At 37.1% G+C, this 27787-nt stretch overlaps 3 protein-coding genes across 3 annotated transcripts; 1 reads left to right on the top strand and 2 right to left on the bottom strand.

The window, feature by feature from the left end:
• The first annotated feature begins 11552 nt into the window (after positions 1-11552).
• LOC115429074 (epithelial membrane protein 1) lies at positions 11553-14579 on the top strand. The gene is made up of 5 exons (XM_030148327.1): positions 11553-11676; positions 12585-12674; positions 13224-13323; positions 13482-13622; positions 14266-14579. The coding sequence occupies exons 2-5, from the start codon at positions 12600-12602 to the stop codon at positions 14424-14426; spliced, it is 477 nt and encodes a 158-aa protein (XP_030004187.1). The 5' UTR covers positions 11553-11676; positions 12585-12599; the 3' UTR covers positions 14427-14579.
• Positions 14580-15079: 500 nt separating this feature from the next.
• f8a (coagulation factor VIII associated) lies at positions 15080-23298 on the bottom strand. The gene is made up of 12 exons (XM_030148142.1): positions 23189-23298; positions 22702-22748; positions 21251-21323; positions 19788-19947; positions 19273-19341; positions 19035-19155; positions 18823-18915; positions 16938-17002; positions 16550-16631; positions 16377-16423; positions 15919-15974; positions 15080-15802 (listed from the first exon to the last, which is right to left on the bottom strand). Exons 1-12 carry the CDS (start codon positions 23245-23247, stop codon positions 15721-15723), a joined length of 954 nt encoding a protein of 317 aa, XP_030004002.1. The 5' UTR covers positions 23248-23298; the 3' UTR covers positions 15080-15720.
• Positions 23299-23653: 355 nt separating this feature from the next.
• On the bottom strand, positions 23654-27392 carry nfam1 (NFAT activating protein with ITAM motif 1). Its single transcript, XM_030148201.1, has 6 exons — positions 27188-27392; positions 26779-27048; positions 25801-25922; positions 24612-24713; positions 24382-24492; positions 23654-24304 (listed from the first exon to the last, which is right to left on the bottom strand). The coding sequence occupies exons 1-6, from the start codon at positions 27279-27281 to the stop codon at positions 24242-24244; spliced, it is 762 nt and encodes a 253-aa protein (XP_030004061.1). The 5' UTR covers positions 27282-27392; the 3' UTR covers positions 23654-24241.
• Positions 27393-27787: the final 395 nt, after the last annotated feature.

Genomic DNA, 27787 nt, shown 5'->3' with positions numbered 1-27787 from the left:
ATAAGTTACATAAAACAATCAAATGTGGGATGCAATGCAATAACCTCTCTAGCCCAGGACCATGTGTTTTGAGTCTGAGTCATTTCAATGCAACACAAAACAATGGATTAGCCGATAGAAGTTTCATTCAAATAAATCTAGTTATGATCAGGAAACAGCAAAGCCAATCATTGCATCATAATGTGACCTCTATTTTTGCTATTCTTTGGCTCGCTCAGCGAGTTCTAGCGGCAGAAAAATAACACTTGTAGTGTTGGATCTTCTTTGTGTTAACCTATCAGTTTGTCACATTGGTCTTTTCTTCCATGAAATTATTCATGACATACACTGATCTTGGACTGTTGGCTTACGTTAAATATTTGCCTATTTAAGTGCTCGTTATTCAAGTTGTGCTCCATTTTCCAAAAATTGGTTTTGTTGAGCTTTTAGCTGATGTTCCTCTGGTTACAAGGATATATTAAATGTGTATATTGCTAAAAGCATCATGTAGAATTACCGTGGCAACACAGATGGCAATTGGGCTTAAAACGCAGCATTAAAAACAAAAAGAGAGGCATCTCTACATCATCTACTGACACATTATGCCACATTGTGAATCAAATTAAGAATTAATCCTACATTTACATGTTTGTGTAAAATGATGGCTCTGAGGTGAGGGTGCCATGTTTTTAAATGGCTGTTTCCTCAGCTCTTCTCTCCTCTGATCCTTCCACCAGGGATGTGTGAAATAACTGCCTGAGAGCTACAACTTGAACTGGGGGGCAAAAAAAAAAAAAAAAAAAAAAAATATATATATATATATATATATATATATTTTTTTTTTTTTTTTTTTTTTTTTTAATATATATATATATATATATATATATATATATATATATATATATATATATATAAAAAAGAAAACACTCACTGACCTCTGACCTGGACGGATTCTACATGAGCAGAAGGCAGGTTGACAATTATTTTGTCGTTCACACACTCAAATGAAGAAATCGGTTGAGACGTTCCAGGAGGTGATGCTGTAACAGTACTACTCATTGTTGTAGGCTGCTGGGTGGTCACTGGGTGCTGAGGCACAGCAGGGTGGTGAGGATGGTAATAAGGATTGTAGAAGTTATAGTCACTGCATGTGTGACCATAAGGACAGAAACTGTGCCAAGGTTCTTCAGTCGTTTGCGGTTCCTCTGGGACTGGTGGTATAACCTCAAAACTGGGATGTTTGTGGAAACCATGCCAATATGGATAGTAAAACCCATACATACTGGGAGGATAAAATGGATCAAATGGGTGCTGTGGACCTGCAGGTAGCTTTGGTGGAATTGAGGTGGGAACAAGAGGAGCAGGCGTTTGAGTGACAGATGGAACCGTAAAGAAAGGAGAGTAAGGATAATGGTGAAAGTAATGAGGATGTAGTGGAACTTCTGGTGGCTGATTAGATGGAAGAGCAGGGGTTGCAGGTTGTTTGGTTGTTGAGCTCTGAGTTGGAACATAGTAGTATGAAAAAAGTGGGTGATTCGGGTATTTAAAAGGGCTAAAATCAGGCACAATAGGATATAGATTCTCGCCAGGATCTGAGGGGTGAACAGGCTGCTGGGGTCCAGGAGGGTAGAACTGAGGAAAGTGGACCCCATGGTGGAGGTAGGGAAGGTAAGGAGGAAGCGTGGTGGGGGGAAAGTAAGGAGGACCTGAAGAAGGGAGAGATGATGGAGAGGAAAGCTGAGGACTGATTGGACAAGTGAGGGTGTACTCCCATACATCTATAATAAGCCAGATATGATGTCCATCCTGAAAAACACATCATAAAAATAGTTAGAATCCAGTCATATGTTAGAACAACTCTGTAAAATTACAGATCTTACTTCAACAGTAACACAAGAAGCACTGAATGGGATGACGAAGGTGAACTGCTCAGAGTGGGAGCTGGCAAGGGACGCACACTGCTCATTTACAAATGGTCTTGAGCCTCCATTCACTGCAAAACATTAAGGTTTTGTGAATCAATTAGCTTTTAAGCACTGGGTGACTTGAGAGAAGAGAATATGTAAAATACAAAATGCAAATATAGATGGTTTGGTGTTGTATACGAAAACACTGTAACTATACACTAATGAAAACAGTTATAGCCCTTATCTTTTAATTAAATGCTCCCAAATCCACAAAATATTACAAACAAGACTTCAGTCATTTCAGAAATATTTGTGGCAGTACAAACTTGTAAACTAATGCAGTTGCCATTTGCAATCCCAGGAAATCAGGTCAAGTAAGAAATGCTGGATAAGTAACACAAATATAGATTTTGACCACTTGTACCACTGAAGCTCATATGACCAGGAACAGATAACGCTGATGACAGCTACCATACCTTTGACTTCTAGTGTTGGTAGGTCCTGCACCTGTCCAAATAGCTCTACTGCCATCCCATAGGGGGAACAGAAAACTGAAGGGACAGGAGGGGTCACCTGCACTGGACAGGACAGATTTAGAGGGCTGTCCCACCACAGCAGGGGCAGGATGAAGCTGCCATTCTGCCAAAAAATAGACAAAACACATGGGGAATAAACACAAGTCACAAGAACAGGTATTAAGGGAGATAATATGCAGACACTGATGATACCTCATATGTAATGTAACAAGCATCATATGGCACCATCATCTCCAGATCGCTCCATAACATCTTCACTGAGTAACCACAGGAGGGAGGGAGATGGAACAGAGAGATGGGAGAGGCTCCCTCTGGGAGGGGAAAATATAAGAGACACATGCACAGAATTAACCTGGAGGTCACAATGATTGAACTGCTCAATAATGATTTTTCTACCAGGAGAAAAATCCTAAATTTAAAGCATGTCAGGATTTTGAGTTATGCACAACTGAATATAACATCATTAACCACAGATCACAACAGCGTTATTGTTCTAGAAACTACAAATTGATCAAAGCTCAGATGGCTTTCAATACCTGAAAGAAAAATTTGGTGCAAACTTCACTGAAGCCCAGATTGGAAAATTCAGTGTTCCCATGTTCTCCTCAAAGCTCAGCTTTCAAACATTAACAGCTTGGGATTCATTAGTGCAAGTGGTGCAGTATTTTCTGGGTAACCATAGTGTCCCAAATTATGATAAAATAGTTAAAAGTATATGAACAGATTGGCTGCAGCGTTTTGCTCAAAATTCATTTCCTGCACATAGAACTGTTTTTCTACCCAGTTTGTGTGATGTGACTGATGAGCATGGTGAAAAATGTAATTAATGTTTCTGAGATGGAAACCAGAGAGCAACGTTCTTCAACCCAAACATGATGCTGATTGTGGTTGGGTCCTACAGCAGGAAACTGTCACCATCCAAGCACACAAAGGCAAGTACCAACCTTTTAGTAAAACTTTGAGCTGATGGGCTTCAAGACTTAGGTCCGTGTGTAACTTTGACCAGTTTAGGATATATGACCTTCAGATTGTGAATACACTGTAAAAGGTGTTGGGACAAGATTTTTTTTCTTCTTCAAACCCACATAAGTCAAAATTCTGACAATCTGCTTTCAGATTTAACATTAGACATTTTTCCAGCTTTAGCAAACAAAAATCTTATTTATTTTGTCCAATGCAATCAGGAAAAAAGAAACAGATATTAAATGTTTTATGACTTCAGTCTTCTTAAAAAAATAAATACATTTAGGTGTATTAGACATCATTACTCTAAAATTGATCACAAATACATAAGCTAGATTTTAGGAGATAACTTCATTTGCTTATCAAGCATGAATTTCAGATCTGACTATGAATTGTGACAAGACACATCTGCAGAAGCATTGCTAACACCAGGTCTGAATGATGCACTTACAACTGGCAATGAGTTGTCTGATATCTAAGGACAGACAGGTCTGAAAAAGGCCACAAAAATGTACAGTGATAAAGGTTGTCTGCAGATTTTGTTCATATGCAACTTGAGGAAAATTTTTTTTAAAAAAGACCAAATTTGGATTATTTAGAACAACAAAGTCCCCCTACACTCTAAATTTTTAGAGAAAATGTCTGTGCAGCTAGATACTTTTCACTTAACCCTTTCATGCATGAATTATGAAAACCTTGGTCAAATTTTTTTTCTTGAGTGTTTTTATTCCTCCTTAGGCATGAAAAAAACAATGTGATTGAGGTTTTTTTTCTCTTTTCATGGAGTTACATAATGTCCATGCATTTAATTTTTGAAGTAAAGAAACGTGTTTACAACCCAATATCAGAAAGTGAGATGAAAACAACGAAATAAAAACATTTTAATGCTGCTAATCTGATGTTTTTTCACATTTTAACATATTCTAATGCTAGTTATTACTCACTTCATGGAAAATATGCAAAAAAAAAAACTTTTTGTCTAACAAATAACAATTGCTTTACACTAAAACATGTTACTGCAGATCAGGGTTATCAAGTACAGCAAAGTTACAGTAATGGTCTGAATTGCAGTGTTTGGGATGGTGCATAAGTGTCCACTGTGTTGGCTGATATGGAACTAGAACAATAAAATCCATGAATATACAAGAGAACAGCTGAAGAAGAACTGTCCACTGTAGTGACCACTATGCATGAAAGGGTTAAAAGTCCATTTAAGGTATGTTCTTACAATCAGGATTTGCAACATTATATTCTGAAGCCAATCATGATATATTGTACAATGTTTTCAACATGGTGTAAACCTGAAACTGTCACTGCTCAGAGTGAAAATGGACTTTTAGGAGAGCAGGTAATGGCTTGTGTTCAATAGTGCAATGTCTAATAAAAGTACCTGTTGCCAGATTATTTCATGTCTCAGGCTGTAATTTTCTAAAGTCTGATTAACTGAGTGACTTGGATGTAAATGTCACATACTTACCCCTGTACACGAGCAGGTGTGTGAATTCTCCTCCAGAGGCAGTGAAGGTCATGCCATTCTGGTCACACACAACCAAAGGCCTCATATCCAACCAGTCAGAGAAATGTGGGTGGTAGAACTCTGGGCCGAAGATTTCCCCCTCCACTCCTGGAAAACCTGAAGGGTAGCCTGTAGAGAAGGGATGCAAAGAAGTAATACCGTGACTGAGTCGTTTGCCATTTATTACAAGTATTTAAGCCCCTGTTGCTGCTTTTACCTGCGGGGTCTGACTGATAACCGCGTTCATAGCCTGGACCCCCAGATGCGTGACGTTGGCTGACATTACCAGGAGTCCAAGAGGAGCTGGTGAGGAGGGGGCTGCTAAAAGCTCTACCTGAGGGCCTGGTACCCCACTGGGCGTCTGCTTCAGTTCCTGTTTTCCACCTGTCGGCGTTTGACTCCTGAACTGTGTAAAAATAAAAGGTTACTAGAAATAAAAACAAGGCAATTTGTCGTTTCTGTATGCAAGACATCGCCGGTTTAGTGCGTTTGTTCTCACACGTCAAAGACCACACCTGACATTTTAAGGGCCTAATTAAGACCCCCGCGAGCCAGTCAAAGAAGCCGCGAGCGCATGCGTAAAAGTAAAACAGGAACAGGAAACCAGACCCACACGAGTGTAAAACGTTAAACACATAGCCAAAATGTATAAAATAAAATAAAATAAAATTAAATTAAATTAAATTAAATTAAATTAAATTAAATTACCTTTTAAGAGCATTTGAACTGAAGTCAGGAAGTATAACCACAATGAGTCATTAAAATACATTTCAATTACTAACTTGTTCCTCATTTTGCCTGCCATTATTGTCTGTTTACTCCATTTTACAATATATCTTTAATCACACATTTTTATAGTGATGGAACTTTTGGCTCTTTGAAGGGAGCCATTCAATCAGGAGCCGTTCACTGAAAAGAGCCATTCAAAAGACTGGCTCTTTTATGTTTTTTTGCATGATTTTGAAACACCAATGTTTTAATGACTAAATAGGCTACATGTGATGATTGACATTACATTTTAAAGGTGTTTAATTGGCGCAGCAGTAAATATTATCTTACTGTGAAAAAGAATAGTTAGTTCAAATGTGTGGGCTAAATACATGACATGAGAGGTGACATTAGGCAAATGCTGGAATTTGAGAAAAAACATCACGGTACATTATGTGGACTAGTCTGCAACCTAAAAATGAAGAAGAAAATAAAACATTTTCTGATGAAACGGCATTTTATTCTCCTCAAAACAAGAACAATAAATGTGTGTAAACATACGGAAAAAAAAATTACACAAAACACAACAGTAATTAATCACTGCAATTACTTAAATACCTGAATTATAGTGCAATTCTCAGAACAAGAACAGTATGTTGGTAAACATACAGAAAAATGCACAAAACACAAAAGTGATGTATCATTGCAATTACTTAAATACCTTAACAACTGTAGTGCATTTTCCCTCAGAACAAGAACAATAAATGACGTTAAACTGACAGACAATCGGACACTCCCTCCTTAAAAAAAAAAAAAAATGAACAGCTCTTTACAAAGACGTGGTTCCCATCGTTCATTTGAAAGAGCCGTTCAAAAGATTTGATTCATTTGTGAACGTCACATCACTACATTTTTGTTTGACTATGACTGAAAAAACCAACAGTGCACAGGAAAACTTCTACTATGTTCAAAAAGTCATAATTCTTGACTTATTTTTCAATAGATGATACATTTTTCAGGAGGTGATCTGAGTTAACCTTTAACTTCTGTAGAAGAAGATCCACAGTTGCATATTTGCCAAATTTCTTTCCTGAAAACTGCATAAATAAGTAAAAGTGCAGTCAGTCTTCCAAATGTTGGTATTTATGTTGTTGTATCATTATGATAACCAAGTATTTTTTCTAAAGGCAATAAAATGCATGATGATGATTTAACTTTTATTGAAAATTAAAATGTTAATGCTTATACTTCACATGCGTATTGTATTGAAATATAGGAGTGTGATGAGGTCCACCATGAAAAACAATTACAACACTGGAAAAAACATGTCTGCATTAATTCATGCCTTAAATATTAAGTTGGTAAACAAACTATATTCAGGTATGAGTTAATTATAATCAACTGATTAATTGTTTCCCATATTTCCTATATCCTGATGAATATTAATACTGGTATAAGTCCCCATCTGATGCTGAGAATATGAAGTCGGTATCTAGTGACTTCACATGGACTGACCCATTAAACTGCACAATGAATGCTTTTACTAGTCATACTTTAAATGCATTTTCCTCATAATAAATACATACTTGTGCTTAATTAAGATGTTCAAAGCATGACTTGTTGTACAGTACTTTCTCAGTGCAGTGTTACGCCACTGAAGTAAAGGCTCTGAATTCTTTCTTCATGTCTGGTTGCCAGGCAGTGACTCAGCCTATGTTTTAATTTTCAACAGGACAGTAATTCCCACTGTTTACACTCAGACTTCTTTTGACTTATTGCACATATAACACAGGATTAGCATTCCTCATCCTTTAGGTTAATAGGGTCATGGCGTTATGTTATTGTTGTTGTATGAGTTGCTCTGCTGAAACTGTCCCTGCTTGAGGGAAAGGTCACAGTGAACTGCAAGGGAGAGGAACTAACTGTGCATGTGCAAATGGGTTTCATGGCTCTGGCACTTTTCTAATTGGTGAAATTAGACACTGTGGGGTAACGCTTTTATTCTAAATGTACAAATCATATACTTATTTTAGGCTTAACTAATACATGTACACATATTTGATGTGTTATGAGTTCCTGTTGCTCACCAGGAACTAAGAATTAAGTAATAGTGGGTTAATGTGTTAACTTCACACTCATCTAATGATCAGATAAGGAATGTTAATGCATGTTACTTCATAGACTAATCAATAAGTCACCAAATAATCATGACTGTATGTGTTCATTTCAGATCCATGCTTTTGAGGAGCTTCTCTGTGAGAACCATGATCCCTATTGTAATATTGTATATATGTGAAGCTTTTTTTAAAAAATGTAGATAGATGTAGATGTAGAAGCATGACCCAGTGGATGAAGTCATCAAATAAACTGAACAAGGGTAAACACACACATGAAGAACCCGTATTGACTGAAGCATTAATGTACTGTAAAAAATAAAGAGTTGGATCACAAGACATGCATTAGTTAAGCATTACTTTAATATATGATTTTTAACCTTATTATAAAGTCTTATATATTATTCTCACTATCCCTCTTTACCTTGTGCAAATGTCAATTATTTATCTTTTTTGTGACAATTTTCCTTCAAGTACAGAATATGGAAAACTATTGGTAACATAAATGAAATGCCTACTGATCTTAACGTCATTGTTGAAGGGGTGCACTTATCAATACTTATTAATTCTTTCTTTAATTTTTCTTGTTTATCTTTCAGGGTGTTAATGAAGAAATACAAGAAATAAAAAGTGAGAGAAAGTAATCATGAGCCTAAAAAACAAGTATCATTTTTTGCCAGAGGATTTTTTTCCTATTCATTTTTCTATCTCAGGTGTGAAGTGGAGGTGGAAGGACTGATGTGCAGGTATGAGCCCCAGTAATGCAGGATGAGTCATGGTGGAGTTTGCTGGTTATTTACTTACCCAGACGTACGTTTTTTTGTGGTGATACTGTAAGTCTGAGTATCCAGAGGCAACGAAGGCCTCTGGAAATAATGTAAAAAATGTAAAAAGTGCAGACTTTGCTGTTTAAACCCTGAGGTGAAGGATGCAGTAATCGATTGGATGTTATAGGAGTGAGCTTTGACAGTTCAAAAGGAGCTTGGAGAGGCTGAGAACTGAGAAGTGAAGTTTCTCTGAAGGCCAGAAGGATGGGATGTGAGAAGATGTGGGCATTGTAACAACTTCACCATGATATTGATGCAGGTCTGTGGGGCTCTTCAAGGAAAGGTATGAAAAAATAAGACATGAATTAATCATTCAAATTATTTTCCTGTTTTTGACTTCTCCACTTTCAGGATTCAGTGTCAAAAATGGGCTGCTGGGGTGTCAGGAAGTGACTTTACAGCAAACTGTCGTGGAATTAATGTAGTTAGTGTGTTTTTTTCTGTCGTTCTATAACTGCAGATTCATAGCAGTACTTCTTTTGTACGTGACCCATAAATTCTATTTCATGCCATCTCCAATTTCTAAAAATACATACTGAATTGACATAATGACTAGAATTTTACAGACTCTTCCAGTATCAATGTGATTCAAACGTCTTTCTCTCTCTTTAATCTTTTACATTTGTTGCATCTTTTACATCATCATCTTTTACCTTTTTTTTTGTCATTTTCAGCATGATCTTTTTCATATCATAATGCTTTATAATATGTCTTGTTGCAATGTTTTTGCTCTTCTTTTGTTTTTTACATTATTTTACATCATTGTAAATCATCATTGATCATGATCTCTTACATCTCCTTTGCATTTCACATAGGTAAATATTTATGTAACGTTCACACAGCAGGTCTTAATGCTCAGTTCCAGTTTTTTTTGCTTAGATCTGATTTTTCTGACAATTGGTGGCATGAAAAGAAGACCTTTGAAAGTGAAACCCTCAGTTTGGCAAAGGCAGATTCATTAAGATAATGATCCGCTGATGGTTTGACATCAACAAGACATCTTATCATCAGCAGCAGCTTCTGTGAAAATGTATCCTGTGGATTCTTGTTGTACCGTGGATGCTAAATTTTCTTTTTTCGGAGGCCCACATATTGTGATGGGAATAGAAAACACCACTGAGTCAGAAGTGGTGTAAGAGTGGAGCCATTGCTGATCTGCAGTGAGATGAGAACTCACCCACTCACTATTCACTGTGAAGATATGACAAACCATCTGGGGTCAGCTGTAATGGATTCAATCTTGTCTTCTATTGGACTTACCGCTGGCAAAAATACTTTCTCAAGACCAGTTTCACTTCCTCGCTTCAACAAAAATACACCTTTAAAATGAATTACACCTCAGCATTGTTGTACTAAAGAGGACTCACACTATTACTGTTCAGTCATTTCTACACAAAGTGAATTTTGGTCTCTCATGCAAAACCAAAGGATCCATTTATTCACACAAAAGGAAATATTAGGTTTCAGTAGATGTGATCCGCGCTGTACACTCTCACAAAACTATAAGTCTGTTAATAGTGTCAAGTCTAAAGACACTTTGTCAAAGCTTCAGGAAAAGCTCAAGGAGAGGGGAGTTGACTGGGCAGTAAACCTATCCACACCCCTGCCAAAACCATAGGAAACTATACTCCTCTTCCTGCTTTACTTAAATCCTAGTATAGCTGTACATAAAACCTTGTCTATTTTTGGCAGTCAGCCATACAAATATTCGATCCTTGGACATATATTATTGTACTGGCCACAAATGACCTGTGTAGTTGAATGTTAGTCCTGATGTGTTTCCAAGTCAGGCCTCACAGACTGAGTGAATCTGTACTGTCAACAAACGAGGGAGTGGTTGTGAAAGAGCACAGGAAGCAATTATGGTATCTATCTTCATCCCACCTCCTCAAGGATAAAGCAAACATTGTACTGTAGTCAGACCTACCTCAGACTATGTGGTCTGGAAAGAGAGACCACAGCCTAAAGGGAGATAAGACAGAGGCCGAGATGTAATGGCAAAAAGGAGCTTGAAAAAGAAGTGTATTTACATATGCATATATAAATAATTTTGGTTACAGCTCTTCTGAAAAACAAAAAAAAAAACGTGTTTCTCACCTAAGACAGGTGATTAGATGTTCACTGTCAGCCAAGTAATCCCTTGATAACATAGCATTATTTTACTGCGGCAGATAATAATACCTATCTAACTATACCCATTTATCGAAATATTCTGTAAATCATTTAATAACTTAGTAATATAAGCCCTCTTCCGCAGCAGCTGTCATAGAAGGAAAAGTGTCACTAATAAGATTAATAATGGTTCTGATCTAATACAAGAGAACCATTGTTAATCTTAATCATAAGACATTTTAATGAGCCACAGATGTCATTTGACATTTTCACATTCTTTCACCATCATAGACAGTGAAAACCACATAGTATTGAATACATCATTATGTTTTGCACATCATCAGAATCAGATAAGAGAACAAGTGATCATTCATTATTTCAAACTAGTTTTTTCTTAATTTCTATTCATTATTGTTGGTATCCAGCACCATGTGTCAAAACTTAAATTCACTCTGACCTTGATTTAAAATATACATCAGGATCAGAGTGTAAACACTTTGGACAGCACAACAAAATGTCAACAATAAACCAGCAAATCCGTTGTGTCTTATACAGCAAGAAATATTTGTAATGTATAAGTTCTCCAATAAAATGATTAAGCTGCTGTGGTTTTTACGCAAATGAGTTGCCCAGATGAGCTGGGGGGGGGGGGGGGGGCTGTTTAAACTGCCTAAAGGGGTGGTATCTGAGGGGGAAAAGAAAGACAACAACCAAAATGAAACAAAAACATCTGGAGAAGCAAAGGGTGTTAGATACACACGCGTCAGTTAATGATTTTGAATGCATTGACTGTCTTTACGCACGGTTTGGACAAGAGGGCGGAACCTGAAGCCGTTTGGTTTGGGCATTTCATTGAGGGAAAAAAATTTAAAACTTTATGGGTGGGGCCTGGTCAAGGGAAAAAGAGGGAATGGAGAGGGAAAACAGGGTGATGTGTGTGCTGTGAATTCAAAGCTGGGTGGGTCTACCGTACTCCACATTCCCAAATAACTCCGTGCGTTAAAGCGCTTTCAGGTAAGGTTTATCCACGTTGTTTACTCTCTGTGTAGTTTTTACCCTGTGGGGTGCACTTTGTGAATTACTATTACGCATTATTGGGGTGTTTTTAATATCTACAGTGTGGAAGAAAGAGTTCAGATTTTCAGCTGGGCTTTGAAGAAGAGTACGGATATGACTATGGGAGCGCAACACAAAGTATTAAAAAAGACGCTCAACTCCAGAATCTGCGCACTAAGATTAGATGAACATGTCTATAATGAGTCGATTTGTTTGTATTTCAGTGAGTAACGTAGAGGTGTGTTTATTATTATCAGATGTGGTCGTGTTCTGGCGCTCTTTTCAAAGTTATTGCCTATAGTGCGGGGCCTGTGTGTGACTGAGGAATGCCCTAACACCGACCAAACAAATGCGCCTTTCTTGTCGACGGAAATAGTCCCAAGTCATGTATAGATGAGTCGTTTAGCAACCGGATGCGTTTTTGTGGACTGTTTTTTAGACAGATTTAGATTTCCCCGAACAAAACCCTGAATGGAAAATAAAGTTTATAAAATAGTTTTGAACTTTTTTATTTGTATTTTTTATTTTTATTCTGGAGTTATTGTTTATCTGAGCATGAAGGCGAACGGTGTTTGACAGGAGATGGCCTGTGTGCATTTACACCCCCCCTAAAAAAAAAAAAAAAAAAAAAAAAAAAAGTAAGTCTGTCTGCAGGACTTGTGGGCGAGTTTGGGCTTGCATGCAGCGGCTCCCCTCTCATTTTTTCTCCTTTTTGTTTCAGACAGTATTTATTTGGGACAGCTGTGTGTTGTGTATGCATGCATGCGTCTGTGCGTGCGTAATATGTGTGTGTGTGTGTGTGTACAAACTAAGTTCATGTGTGCAAAATAAATGGTGTGCATCCTTCCTCCTCCCCCTGTTATCAGTTTTAGAAGGCCACAATGTTGGTGCTGGCTGGAATCGTTGTTCTGCACATTACCACCGTCATCCTGCTGCTGGTGGCCACCATTGATAATGTAAGTCTGTTTTCTTTTCACTCGTTCACTTTTATTTTCTTACTTTATGCAAGGTAAAACAAAAGGTTTTACTTTGCACATGAATTTTTCAGATGGAAACTGCATGATCCTGTGCCTTAAACAAACGCATCCTTGCTGTATTTGAACACCAAAAATCTACATCTATGGAACCATCATTAACCCTTCCCTTAACCTTCTGAGACCCAGGAAATGTCAGCAAAGTACAAGCTTTTTTTTGTTTTTTATTAAATAAGTGCCTATATTGGAAACATCATGATGCAACAGTTTTTTTTCAGATGCAGTTTTTAAAATTTTTATGGAATGTCCTTTGTGGTGGACAGTTTTCTTTTCTTTTTTTTTTTTGTATAAAGTTGTAAAACTCTTGTCCACAAATGTGAACAGAAAACCCATAGCTGGGTCTTAGGAGGTTAAAAAATATAACCCAGTAAATTAAATTAGACTGTGGGGTTATTCTAACATTTTCACTACTCATATACTCCCTTAAAACCCTAGCTTTACTATTGTTTTATCCCCATCTCTGTTTTCAAGGCCTGGTGGGTCACTGAAAAAGTGTCAACTGACTTGTGGGGCAGGTGGGAGATGACAAACTCAGCCTGGCATTACACCAACCTGAAAGACTATCCAGAAGGTAAGGTCTACTTTTGTCACGTCACAAATCATTACATTTCACGTTGATAAAATACAAGCAGATGAGTGATAAGTTCTTCTAATGCATATATGAAACTGACAGAGCTGGGCATTTGTGTTGTCCTTCACTGATCGTGTGTCTCTTTTATGCTGATGCAGAATATCTACAGGCGGTTCAGGCCACCTCAGTGTTGGCCTGTATTTTCGCCATCCTGGCCTTGTTCGTGTTTGTGGCGCAGCTGTTCACCCTTCCCAAAGGCCAGAGGTTCACTTTCACAGGAGTTTTACAGCTAATCTCTTGTAAGTAATCTGGAGTCAAATATCTGACCTGCTGCTGTAAGGAACAATGATTTATTATGAGGCAAAACTGGTATGAAACCTCAGATCAAATCATTTTTTTTAAGTGGCTTAATATGGCAAATATACCCTAAGGGAGTGTCAGGAGTACAACTTTTATCCTCCTCAGATTTTCAATTTGGAAGAAGTCCATCTTCACCAGGCGATGCTTTTTGTTTTAGTTGTGGATAAAAAAAAATCACTCAAACATGATTGTGATTTAATTCATTTCATCACAAAGTCATGACGTCAATGAGTAGTATATTCATCAAGTACAAATCCAACTTTAGTACTATCCTAGAAGATCTCAAGCTGAGGCTGATTTTTTAAACCTCATATTTGTAAGAATTGCATCCGTCTAACTATAAGTGGATTAATCAGAACTTGTAATCCCACCACAGCATAAAACCCTTAACAGAAAAGTGAGTATTGTCATAAAAACTGCAAAAATTGCTTATGTGAAATATATAAGTTGTTAGTTTCACAGGGGCTGTCAACGACATATTTTGTTTCTCATGAGCCTCATCTTATACGTAATTGAAACAAAAATCACTTCTTAATTGCCCTTCTAGGGTATAGCATGACTATTCATTCTCGTCTCCTCCAGGCCTGTGCATAATGATAGCAGCCTCAATCTACACTGCTGAGCTTCACACCAAGGAAAAAGAGGGAGGGTACGGACACTCCTACGTCCTGGCCTGGATCTCTTTTGTCTTCACCTTCCTTTTAGCGATCACCTACTTCGTTTTGCGGAAGAAGAGCGAGTAAGAGGACGAGAGGAATGAGGACAGGGCTGGGATCAGATTTCTTTGAGTTTGGGGAAATTCAAGAATGGGATTTTTTTTATTTGCAAAAAAAACCTTTAAAGTTTGTTGATTATTATCTGCAGCTAGACTAATAGAAATAATGCTTATTTGGTAAGAAGAGCCAGGAAGTAAACTCAAGCTGATATTACATGAAGGGCTAAACTTGACCATTGTTTTCAGAGTTGATTAAAAACAGAAGAGGGCAGGACAGTATTTAATTCATAAGCAAATGAGACCAACTGCTGAGGAATAAACAAGCTTATTTTTTTATAATTATATAACAAGAAAGGAGATCCATTTGCCTGCCTGTTAGAGTTACTACATAAACAGTGTGAAGGTATCACTTCACTGTATGGCAGGATTAAAGCCCTCTTTAAAAGACCTATGAAGATGCAGTATTTGGAAGTATACTTGGTAAGACATAATACTTTCAGTAGGACTGGCAGCTCCTCCTCTAGGCGTCAGCCAGTGAGTGAAAATACTGTACAGCATGTTGGCAAAACTATAACACTCATTTTGCAGTACTTGAACAATCAGGAAAGATAAGACTTAATTTACAGTACAAGTAGTTTTAATCATGTATCATTATTTTACAACTGAAGTATAGTGTATCCATTTTTAATCTATGTACATTGTAACCATTATATTTTTGTATTGAGTGATTTCTCTTTTTTTTGGTTTTTTTTAACCATGTCTTATTTTTTGTCTGGAGTTGGCTGCTATCCTAAGAAAGTACATGCATTTGTACAAGTGAACAAAGTGAACCAGGGATGGAGGACAATGGTGTTTCATTTCACCATATTTCGAAACTATGCAATAGATGGTTTTGTTTGTAATTACATTGGAGTTTAAGCCATATCATTTATTAAAACAAACTGTAACACATACTTTTTGTTATTTGTCTATTAAATTACTGTAAATTAATAGCACAGGGTACAACTACAAAGTATCACAGTAATAAAACATAAATATTCATGAATTGATCCAGTTTTGTAGCCTTCACTTGAGAAAGAAAACAGGAGATTAAAAGTTAAATTAAGCGTCGTAAAAGGTTACATGTAGAAACAACTGTGGTTCTTATTTATTTCTAAATTTGTGTTGCTTTTTACAGGCAGAGTTTTGTCTTTCTGTGCAAGCTACAACACTGAGGTTTTGAAAACAACACTTCAGGCCTTACAACAGACCCAGCCAGAAACAGGAATGTTCCATTATATAAAGTATCGTTCCCAGAGGAAGTGAGTAAAAACTGAACAGCTCTAGATGCCTTGTCCAGACGGAGTGATGCGCTCCTGCACCACCAGGTGGAGGAGATGATTCTGCTCAGCTGTCAGAAATGGCCTGCAGCAGAAAACAAGCAAGCACATGATTAACATGGAAAATTAAAAAATGAGAAGCGATAAAAATGCTGCTCAGCTCCCATCATATGATGTAAATTAACATTTTTGAATGCTCACCAGAGTTCAGTCTGAAGAGACTTAAGGGACTCTGTGTCTTTCTCCTGACAGGCCATCTGTAAAAGAGATCTGCTGTTAACGCACTGCACCAGTAGACAAAAAAATAAAATAAAACAACTACACATGCAGACAACCTTGACAGCGTCTCAGTGCTGTCAACATCTGTGCATCTTTATACCTCCTCCAACAGCACAGATTGTTCATGTACTAGAACAAGTACAGTAGCTACATTTTTATTTTATTTTATTTTTTTTTTAAATCAGTAGACTTTGGCTTATTAACTTGAGACAGACAAACACTGCAAAGTCACTGAAAATTATAATTTCCCTGACAGAGGAAGACAAACCACAGCATTTATCAACATCATATGAAGGCCACAAAGCCCACAATTTTTCCTGTATGAGGCAGGAGGATCAGGAAATCCTGTGAAATGTACAAGAATGAGAGTCACTACTCACCACTACAGACTGGAGGAGCAGGAAAACATTCTCAGGCAGGAAGGTCACTGAGGAACACAAACCACATTTAAACCACTTCAAGAAGGTGTCATTTATTGCATTCATGATACAGTTTCCTCATTTAGAATGTATGTTTGTTTTTTGGTTTAGATTGACTCTTAAGGTGTGCATACCTTGGCTGTGAGGGTCGAAGGACTCCCATGCATATCTCTCCAGGGTCTGAGCGTGTTCTGGTAGCAGCTTCTGAGGTGGAGGCTAAACAGGAAGACATCAAGGTTAAGCTGTTAAAGGGAAATACCGATTTAAATCGCTATTTACTAACTTCCAATATGTAACATACAATGGTCCAATGCAGGACTGAAACTCTTGGGAACAATGACGGATATTTATATCCTGGACTAATGTGGATGTGTTTCTTTACTGTTAAACTTCTGACTGCATACAAGGCAAGTAAATTTCACACATGTATGTGAACAGACTATATTCCAATTATGATTTCTCTTCAGGGTATATAATCACATAACTACTGCCCTAAGTTTGTAGCACAGGTATAAGACTTACCTCAAGCAACATGAGCAGTAAAACTCTGGAGATCTCACATTTGGCCACAATGTCGAGAAAAGCACCTAATAGAAAGACAACACATAGAAGAAAAAGATGTCTTTAGAATAACTAACATTTACAGTCATATAACTGGACTTCACAAGATGTTTCACAGGAGTCTTTCATACTGGGCCTGTAGTGTTAGATTGGTGTCAGTGTTACTCTAAATTCAATCTAATCCAAGACACAAATCCTCACAGACATTAAGCACAGCTTATTTTAAACCTTAAAAGTTCCTTTGTGCAAAGTTCAGCCGCTGTTACCATGGTAACAGACTGTTAACTGACAGAAATAGAAGAATGAAACAGGTCATAATTTTTTGTGGTTTAATAAAGTGAAGGAAGAAATGAGAAGACAATTTGTTTTACAAAGCTCTATAATTGCAATAAAATGTAAAGTGATGAGGAAACTGCTATTTATTTAGTCAGAGGAGATTGAAGAGATAATTAAATCACTTTTCCCAAATTCCTTTTTGGTAATATTACAGCTGAATTTGCTAGTAAAATTTTCTGTACATGGTAAAATCCATCATGATTGTAAAAGTTTTGCTGTAAAGCAGTGGTTCCCAACCTTTTTTGGCTCGTGACCCCATTTTAACATCACAAATTTGTTGCGAATCCAGACATTCAAAACAGAGACATTTTTTCTGCTAAAATTAATTTGCTTTTGATCATGTAATAGTTTGCTATACTATGTTGCAAATAAACATTAATTTTAGATGACATTTAGACTATATAATGTATATTATTATGGACAGAGGGAGAAAAGCCAGGTGTAGATTACTGCACAAAGTGAGAATTTTATTTTCCATGGTCAGGCTATGTACAGTCAGTCCAGCTTGGATTTTCAAGGCTGCAAATACTGAAAAAACAATAACTCAAACTATGAATTATGAAAGAGCTGCAGCATCTTAAACTGACCACAATGAATATTTGAAAGATAAACAGTACCACAGTGCTTCAGTTTCAGCTTCAGAGTTTGTCATGTCTTTTATGGATTGTGATTGTCTCTTTCAACTTACCATACATATTTTATTAGTAAGTTTTTTTTTGTTTTTTTTAATCAATTACTACAAATTTCAGGCAGCCCCATTTGAATTCCAGGTGACCCGTGGGGTCTCGCCCCCAAGGTTGAAAAGCACTGCTCTAGAGGGAACTGAGCTGTGAACATGTATTTTTAGATGTGTTTTATCTTGACAAAAGCCTCAATTTACCCAGAATTCAAAGCAAATTAGTTCCACTTACAGTAGTCATAAACTCCAAAACTTTGAGCAAAAATATCACACCTACAGCTGGTAACACTGTCCATTCCTGTTGACTTGAAATATTATTGTGATTATCATGTCAGTTGTTAATAAATTATTGCAATACATGTCAAATCAACATTTCTTATAAATTTAAAGGCAAATGTTTCTTCTTGAGTGGGAGTTAAAGAAACTTTATGGTCAAAATGTGATAAATATTTCAGATATCGAAAAAGGTGGAACATTTAAAATTAGAATAATGAAAAAAAAGAAGAAGCATAAGTTGGAAAAAAATAAGAATTCTGTAGATGGCAATGTAAACAAAAATAACCCTACAGATGAAATAAAATGTTTATTGCAATGTAAAATGAGACTATGATATTAATCATTATCATTTTGTAGCCCTGTCTACTGTTGGCAATGAAACTCCTGAATTCAGTATGTCCCAATACTTTTGTCCATATAATGTGCATTAAGAGATCTGATTAGAATGTTAGATCTATTTTGGTGGAGCAGAAAGTAAGGCATGTGACACTGGTGCTAAGATGTTCTTTTACTACTTGAATGTCAGGGTTTTGATCTCCATTAACGTCTCCTCACCAACATGGGTGTTGGTGCCTGGTAGCTGCAGTCCTCTCTCCTGACACGTAAGCTGCAGCTCAGTGAACACAGACAAAGCTCCGTCATAGTCGCCTGAGAAGCACAAACCGCATGAAAGATCAAACTATACAAATTCAAGTCAAATCAGCAGTTAATTCACACAGATATGAATGTAAACAAGTCATCAGCTGTAAACAACAGACTGAACTGACGGGTGAGAATTTTACACGTGGCCATCTCTCCCATGGACAGCAGAGCTTCGATGGGCGTCTGCGTCTGAAGCTCTGCAGCTCTCTGGTAATGAACGATAGCCTCTCCAGGTCGGTTCATCTCCTAATAAAGCCAGAGGAGGGGCTGACATTAACATGTCAAATGAAATATGTAAATGCTAAAAACATAATCCAGATGATTGATTTTGTAGGACAGCTTGGCGCTCTGGTCCAGTTTTACCTTGAGTGCGTTGCCAAGTTCTAGACACAGACTGGCGGCCATCACTGGCTGGTTCATCTCAATGTACACCTGTGAGACATTTGTACAGCAGCATTATTTCACAACTCCACTGGAATGTAGTCACTACACAAGAATGCACACACATGTCCATCCCTCTGATCTGCAGTCACTTCACATATTTTAAAACTGACCAGAGCATACAAATATCATACAATTCACAATTCATTCATCACTGCTGCTCTTCTTTCACATTTACTTCTCGCTGAACCTCAGTTTAATTTTGACTAAAATTACTGTAACAAATAATTCTGTCAGAGCAAAACTTTAAACTCAAACTCATATGTGATCACTAAGTTCCTTGAAGACCATAATGTTTTGTTAAGGTATACAGAGTAGAGAAAAGCTTATGATTTTTCTATGAATGCATTATTAATTTGTGAATATACAAGCATCTTCACAGTCATTCAATTCTGTATAATTCGGATGCTTGTATTTATTATTGTACTTGTATTTACCTTGATAGCAAAGCTGTAGCAGTTGAGTGCAGCCTGAAGGTGCTCATCAAAGCCCGGGGCCTGCAGAGCCCTGTTCTCCTTCTCTGAGGTGAGGAAGAGTCGGGCAGCGTCAGTCAATGCCAGGGCCTCTCCAGGAGCATTAAACAGAGTCTGCTCACAACTGCAGTCAACACATTTATGATGTAAGACAAAAACAGATTCACTAGTCAAACAAGTGAACAGTAAACATGTAATTCCTGAATGGTGCAGGTTCTAGTAACAACCAGACAGCAACACCTGTCAACCTGACACAATACACTGCATGTGACTGGAATAAATGTCTGAATTCAATGTCTAATGTCTCTTTATTTTTAACAAAACAACACAGCATCATTCCTGACATGCGTCTTTGAGAATTTAAACATAGCATTAAGTTTGTCAACAAAATGAGATGACATGTGGCTGGTGAATAAAAAAAAATGCAAAATTCAAGACATATACACTCATATACTTAATGCCATTAAAAACACACAGTCCAAACATGTGGTGTAATTTGCAGAAAATGATTTGCCCAGGTGCCTTTTATCTATAATTTGCTCACAAGATGAGTAACACAGTTAACAGCAGTATTTTTTTCCTTCCCCGCACGCGACATTGGTGTTTGGATTAATCCCTTGATGTCAGACATTGAGTCCAATCTCTTGTACATAGTCACACTTGACTGGTAACTTTAGGTGTGGTCAATAGCCTATATAAAGGCAGCACAGAAAATGCTGAAATATTTTTGCCAGCTCAAAATGCCATGACTTATGATACAACAGAGAGAACGTGCCATTGGCATGTTACGCGCAGGTTTGAGCCGTTGTGAAGTTGCTTGCTGTCCGCACTGTCATCACAGTACAATCTGTAGTCTAAGTGATCGGATCCCTCAGGACAGGATCATGAGACTTAGTTCCACGCATCGTCGCTGCACTGCTTGTTTGGAAGCAGAGGTGGACACACCCCATATTGAATGATGACACTCAATTTCTGAGTGCCTGTATTTAGTGACTGAATAAACGTGTTAAGTTGATCACAATTTGTCCACAATTCATTCACTAATGACCAATGCTACCCTCTTTAATATGAAGGTAACCCCAAACCAATTAATTTAATATATCTCTAAATATACATATTATTCTGACCCATTCATTTTTAATGGCACTAAGTATATATCCCGACAAAGCAGATATTTTTCCCATTTCACATTATTCTGTAAATGAGAAAACTGTGTTACGCTACCATTAAGTGTAATGATATCGTTAAGCCTTTTTAATGTTTGCAACAATTTGCGTGTGAAGTGTACCAAACAGAGTAAAACCACTCTTGTCTATATAAAATTACTGACTTTATTTGTCTCTTCCCATTGTTAAATAAGTAAGAGCACTATATCAGTATAGATCAAAACAAACACAGAGTATGTATCTGTATGTGTGTCCTCTCACCGAGCCATGGCCAGGTTACAGAAGGCAGCATACTGCAAGCAGTCCTGCTGTTTCAGCTCCTTGGCTAACTGGCCTGAACGAGGAAAAAAAAATGAATAAAGGTCAAACTAACAGTCAGGAGTTTAAAAATACATTATCTTTAAATAGCAACAGGAAAAATGTGGTGGTAAACTTGTCAAATCACAAGTGATGGTGTCAAGTCGCATGCAAGGTTCCCACAGAACTGCAGTAACTATGGAAACAGCCCACTGGCATTGGTTAAGATAAATGGTGACTGCTGGCATCAGAGTTGGAGCTTTAAGGTAAAGATTAACAAAACTGTGCTAGACCCAGAATATGTCATGGAGCTGCACAGATGCTGTGACAAAGAGACTTTGAGAGGCTGAATTTAAAAGGGTACAGGATACACAACATGCAACACTAGTCAAACTCAGACCACACTTGTATACAACCACAAATCAGTGTAAATTAAATTACAAAATTAACCTATGGTAAGGCAAGTTAAGGCAAGATTATTTGTATAGCACATTTCATGCACAGGACAATTCAAAGTGCTTTACATAAAACATAACAGCATCACAGGAGAGCCATAAAAAAACATTTAAGATGAGAGAAAGTTAAAATATAAAAACATTAAAATTAAAATAGACATTAAAATCATCAGCTATAAAATGTGATTTTAAAGTTCATTTAAAAGACATTATTTAAGAGTTTAAGGGAAAGCTGCAGTAAACAATAATGTTTTCAGGCTTGATTTAAATGAGCTGACAGTTTGAGCAGACCTCAGGTATTCAGAAAGTTTGTTCCACAGGTGAGGAGCAGAAGAACTGAATACTGCTTCACTTTGTTTAGTAGCCTATAACCCTTGACTGTCACTGACACAGACACAGATCCTGACTCAGTGACCACAGCTAAACCATACGGAGAAGATGACACAGCAAATCTTACCAAACAACATTTGTGCGACCTTTTAATTGATCCATCAGATTCTTTTGTAGTATAGTGGGCATATTTTTCTATACCAATACTTTTAGCAGGCTCATGCACCATTCAAGTCAGTGACATTATGCAAGAACTACTTACTTTGTTCCCACATTAATCTCAATACAGAATTGAGGTGACTGAGAAAATATTTTTAGTAGGAGATGGCAGAATACCTAGCTGTACAATATGTGACTGCAGGTCACAACCCAAGGGACAGAAAACAATACAACATAATGTGATAATTACTTTGAAGCATCCGATAATATTATTTATTTTATTAGTTTTTTTACTTTATTATATTTTTATTAATATTAAATCCTTCTCACTTGAGAAATATTGGTCACTCAACATCCATGGCATGATAGCATACTGAGCTGAACTGTTGTTTTCTGAAATATAATACAACAGGATCATGGTTTACTGTGTTTAACACGGTAGGAGGGTGATAGTATTGTGCAGACACTTACCAAACTGCTCACTTGCCTCGGCTACATTGGGCTTCCGCAGAAAACGTCTGCAACAAGTAAATGCAAGACTGTCAAATGTCTTCAGGTACACACCTTAAGAAACTAATTTGCAATTGGAACAACTGATGATCTTAGAGAATTATTATTAGTCACTGTCGGACTGAGTGTTAAGCATATATGGCTAACGTGCTAAGCTTAACTAACGCTAGCTAGCTAGTTGTAAGAATATAGCAACCAATTTGGTGACAGTGTAAGGTATTAGGCACCAAATGTAGCTAAGGAAACGAAGTGATGTTTGTTTACCGTAGAAATTACGGTCTATTTACATCCTCAAAGATAAATACATGACTCCGACAGCAGTTAAGGCAGGCTAACAATTAGCTTAGCTTCATGGCAAGAGACGTGTAACTTATTTTAACATTGCACCCCATTTAATCACCATATCCTACCCTATTTATAGACTAAATCGACTGAATGTAGGCCTTACTTTTTTAGTTTATTTGACACAGCACGGTATCTTGCCAGAAAATCACCCTCCGCAGCCATGATCAATGTACAAAAACAAACCAAAGTAGACCCGGAAGTGCGACAAACAGGAGCCCTGGTATTGGCTGATAGACTGCAAAGCTCATCATATTATTGGTTAACAAAAGAAAAGGGTGGGGTTTATGTGACAAGGAAATGAGGAAGTGTTTGGTAAAGATTTATTGATGTTCACATTCATTCATTCAGACATTTACAAACGGAAACTTAAAAAAAAAAAAAAAAAAAAAAAGTCATTATAAGATACAGCTAAATACAATAAGTCTAATATTAATAAGCATAATGAGTGCTAAGTGGTAATAAGTAGTAATAAGTTAGTATACCTGTACAACCCTGATATGCTTTCCTGAGTATTTGTATTTTATGCCTTGATTTCACATTTCGCCAAGAAATAATGCACTCCCCCCCCCCCCCCCCCCCCCTTTTTTTTTTTTTTTTTTGTACTTCATTTGACATGTATGGCAAAGAGTACCACTGCAGATGAAAAAATGGAAAACATTTAAGGAACCTTTAATATTTGTCAATTCAAGTTATGCATTTTTCTTTAATTTTAGTGGCTCTATTGGCAACATCACATAAAAAACAATAATCTCACAAATATGCAACAATTTACAACAAAGGACATAGATACATATATCGTAACATCGCAGGAGACAATATTCAAGGCTCTTCGATGTTCAGTTAATTTGGGATGGAGCACCACATGAAGTTTCAGGAATGACTGATAGACACCAGAGTATTTCAGTCAAAACATTTGTGGAACCATGTTTCTCCAGGTTGATGTCAACAGTTTGCATTCACAGTTTAATACAACACAGTTTAATACTATATTGTGTTGGTATCGAGTAAATTAAACCAGCTCACACTATATACAGTAAAATAGGTAAAAGAAGATAAGCGGTATCCACTTATAAAATTATGTGCTGCACATACAGTATTAAATCACTTGTGGCATCAGAAAGCAAAAACACAGTGTTATTAGTTTAATATTTGCTATTTAGAAGTTCTCATATACAGACTCAAATATGCCTTCATCCTGGTTTTGTGTGGTTTGCACCACCTGTGGAGGGAAAATGAGACACATAACTAGTAATACATTGTTTCCCAATGAGATGTGATGATGAGGTGGAGACTTACTGGTTTAGGGGTTTTGTCTTTCTTGGGTTTAGCTTTTCTTTGTTCTGGTTGTGTGTTGGCAGCTGAGTGGTCCAGGACATCGTAAATCGACCTGGGCCGAGCCTCTAGACTCTGACAGAATTTACCTCATTAGTTTCAAACACATATAAAGGTATGAATCCAGACACAGATAGAAAATAAAAGCATTATGTTGATTAAAATCCAACCTAAATGTTTAAAAATGTTCTTACAGCATAGAAAGATGTAGATGGGGATGATACTTCATTTGTGTTGTCCTCCATTTTTCTCTCTTCTCTGATCTGCGTTCTTTCATCACCAGCATTGCCACATTTCTAAAAATGTATAAGTCCAAGAGGTAAACACTGATGCTACACAGAAACTAAAGCACATGATGCACATGAAGATTTGACTTAGAGTTTAGATGATTAACTTCCTGAATTACGGTCTTTGTACAGTCGACCTCTAGACCTTATCTGTGAAAACAGCTGAAGCACTGACAGTATACGACAGTGAGTCTGATGAAGTGAAGCAAAGTACTTCCTGTCCTAGAGATATGAGTTGCATTACTTTAGGAAAATAAGTCCAGTCTATTTGTCCAGTCTGGTTTAAATACTCAATTTCACAAAGATCCTTTATGAATAAGAGTGAAATTTGGTCTGGGTCAGGGTCTATAAACATTCTGTTGGTGTGAAGGGAAGAAGAAGAACTAAAAAAAGAACAAAGGAAGAGCCACTGTATAGTATTACTCATAGATCACTCATAGATTACTCATTGATACACATTTTGAAAGCAATAGGCAACAGAACACTTGAGAGCTTTACTGTGTTGATTTCTTTTAATTCTTTTCATTTTTTCTTCTGTTGTTCAGTTCCAGCTGAACTACCACAAAGTAAGGTTTAATACAACTCTGTGTCAGAGCATCAGCGATATTATAACATGCAGAAATTAAACAAATACCCTTAACGTGAGATCTGTGAGATTTATCCTGAAAATGTACAGCCTGTTTAAAGTCAACTGGCACTGTTGGTTAAATGTGTCAAATAGAACTGCAACAAGTGATTGTGAGTCTGTCAATAATACCTTCATTAATGATTAGGTGTTTGGACTATATATGCCCGAAAACTGTGAAAAATGTCAGTCAGATGTTGTCCTGAAATGTGTTTTTTGGTTCATTGGTTTTGAAATGTTTTCAGTTTAGTGTCACAGATGAGAGAAGAAACCGGAAAATAATTATGTTTAAGACTGGGCAGTCAGAGGGTTTGGACTTTAAACAGTTGATTATTATGATTATTTTCCTAGCTGACAGCCGATTGACTGATCCATTCACCTGTTTCAAAGCCAGTGTCATAGAGGAACAATCCAACTTTGCAATATGCAGTTTCCTAACTTCTGCAAATTAGTTATAAAGTCACATCTTACCCAATGTCCTCTGAAGACATACACTGAACCAACAACGCTGAACACCAGCAGAACACCAGTGAAGAGAGCCACGATAGTGAACTCTGTGTACTCCGTTATTCCAACGTCCGTATAGCCACGATCTGGAAAACATGCAATGTTTCATGTCAGAACCAGGTATCACAAATGTGTGGAGCACAGAATCCACTGGCTACACAAATATTAACCCTCCAACTTCTAAAACCTGTAGAAAGCCTCAAATAAAATAAAGCAAAGAAAGACACTTGTGGGAGAAAAATTCCCTCTTGTGTAATGTGTCATTTGCAGATTCTCTTTTGTCACTTCGGATGTTTCGGTGTTACAATCTGGAGAGTAAAACTTCATGTTAGCAGAACCTATATACCTAAAAACCCCACACTTTGACCACTTTACTGATTTTATTGTAGTTTTTCATGTTTTCACCTGTATCTGAGTCCTTAATTGGTACAAAACATGATATATCCCTGAAACCTGAATAGCCTTCCCCACAGATATTTATCCACACCTATGTTATGGTTCAACCACAGGACGTTCATTCTGTAGTTTTTAATTGAGATTATAATTTGGCCTTTTTACTGCAGGACTCTGACAAAAAGTCTGTCAACAACATGTGAGTTTCTTGCCACTTCTCTAGTTGCATGAAAAAGTGGAGAAATAACTTCTACTCAAGTTCCACAAGATGAACAGGGGTAGACGTCACATCGTATTAAACTGTTTATGGATTTTTACTTAATCATGATCTGAGACATAGTTTATTACCAAGTTAGAAAGGCTGGGAATCACATGTCTTAACAAAACATTAGAAATATTAATGCTCAAACTTTCCCAAGAGTTTCAGCATATTTCACACATACTGAAAATTGATCTCTTACTTCTGATGATTTATTCTTTCGTTATTGCCCCCCAAAAAAATCCTCTTCACCTTCCTCTCATGTTCTAATTTGCACTTTTTGTACTCACCTCTTACTCGAAGGAACCAGTAAGCCTTAGCATTTTTATACTGACAGTGATATTCTCCTGAGGTCACCATGTTTTCCAACACGAAGCTTTGTGAAACGTCTTCCGCTAATTCACCCGTGCCGAGGATGTCACTGCTGTATATCTGTTTTTCAGAAGGGTCAAAGCACCTCAAAATGTCTTGCGTTTGGTTTGGTGGTTTCTTCAACTTATATCCGATAGTGAGATTTTCACCTTTAAATGTCACAAAGACTGTATTGTCCAGGTATATTTCTGTGAATAGACAGAACACAAGAGTTAATATCACTCTATATCTGAACATATTGGGCTGAATTTGTTGAAGCCACCATCTACTCCGACGGATACTGGTATATCTTAAACTATTATATATAAAATCTGTTGCGTGTCTTACTTGGGATGTCATTTCCAGAAGATGTTGACGCAAAGGAAAGTACAAATATCCAAGTGAATATGAAGGAAAGGTTGTAAAATAGTTGTAATTCCATGTTATGGTTAAAAAAAATAACCACACACACATACACATATATATAGTCGTCAAAGCTGCTTGTTCTATGTCTCCTCAGTGTTTCTCTGTTTGACTTGCTGCACCAACTTCAGTGCTTGGTTTCCTGTTTCTGGTAAAGAGACTTCCTCAAAATGTTTGTTTTTAGTTATAAAAAAAAAAAAAAACAAATAGAAGAACAATGACTCAGTGGACAGTCAAGTGGTCAGAGAACTAATAAAAACAGTCACTTGATTCATGACATAAAATCAGAAGAAAAACAAAATTCGCTTTTTGGGGAATTCAGCAAAGAAAAAAAAAAATCCAAATTGGCTAATTTTGTGCTAAAAATGACTTTTTTTCTTTCAGTCAGGCTGTGGTTGTGCTTTGAGGTGCAGTGTTGGCTTCCCTCCTCTGTGAGACGACAGTGTGGAGGGATAAATAAGTGTGAGCGGCAAGCCTCATCATGTGGTTTTCAAAAGGCAGAGGACGGCAGACATTCAAGAAGAG

Source organism: Sphaeramia orbicularis, chromosome 1 (assembly GCF_902148855.1).
Source record: "Sphaeramia orbicularis chromosome 1, fSphaOr1.1, whole genome shotgun sequence".
Taxonomy (NCBI): domain Eukaryota; kingdom Metazoa; phylum Chordata; class Actinopteri; order Kurtiformes; family Apogonidae; genus Sphaeramia; species Sphaeramia orbicularis.
This window is presented reverse-complemented; position numbering and strand designations above follow the sequence as displayed.

Coding starts and splice junctions, on each gene's coding strand:
- nfam1 (XM_030148201.1), bottom strand. CDS start 27,281: ATGGAATTACAACTATTTTACAACCTTTCCTTCATATTCACTTGGATA. Junction 24,493..24,611: donor CATCTACATCTTTCTATGCT/GTAAGAACATTT, acceptor AAATTCTGTCAG/AGTCTAGAGGCTCGGCCCAG. Junction 24,305..24,381: donor AAGACAAAACCCCTAAACCA/GTAAGTCTCCAC, acceptor TTCCCTCCACAG/GTGGTGCAAACCACACAAAA.
- f8a (XM_030148142.1), bottom strand. CDS start 23,247: ATGGCTGCGGAGGGTGATTTTCTGGCAAGATACCGTGCTGTGTCAAAT. Junction 16,632..16,937: donor TACTGCTCATGTTGCTTGAG/GTAAGTCTTATA, acceptor CTTCCTGTTTAG/CCTCCACCTCAGAAGCTGCT. Junction 15,975..16,376: donor TGCTCCTCCAGTCTGTAGTG/GTGAGTAGTGAC, acceptor TCTCTTTTACAG/ATGGCCTGTCAGGAGAAAGA.
- LOC115429074 (XM_030148327.1), top strand. CDS start 12,600: ATGTTGGTGCTGGCTGGAATCGTTGTTCTGCACATTACCACCGTCATC. Junction 12,675..13,223: donor TGGTGGCCACCATTGATAAT/GTAAGTCTGTTT, acceptor TCTGTTTTCAAG/GCCTGGTGGGTCACTGAAAA. Junction 13,623..14,265: donor AGTTTTACAGCTAATCTCTT/GTAAGTAATCTG, acceptor CGTCTCCTCCAG/GCCTGTGCATAATGATAGCA.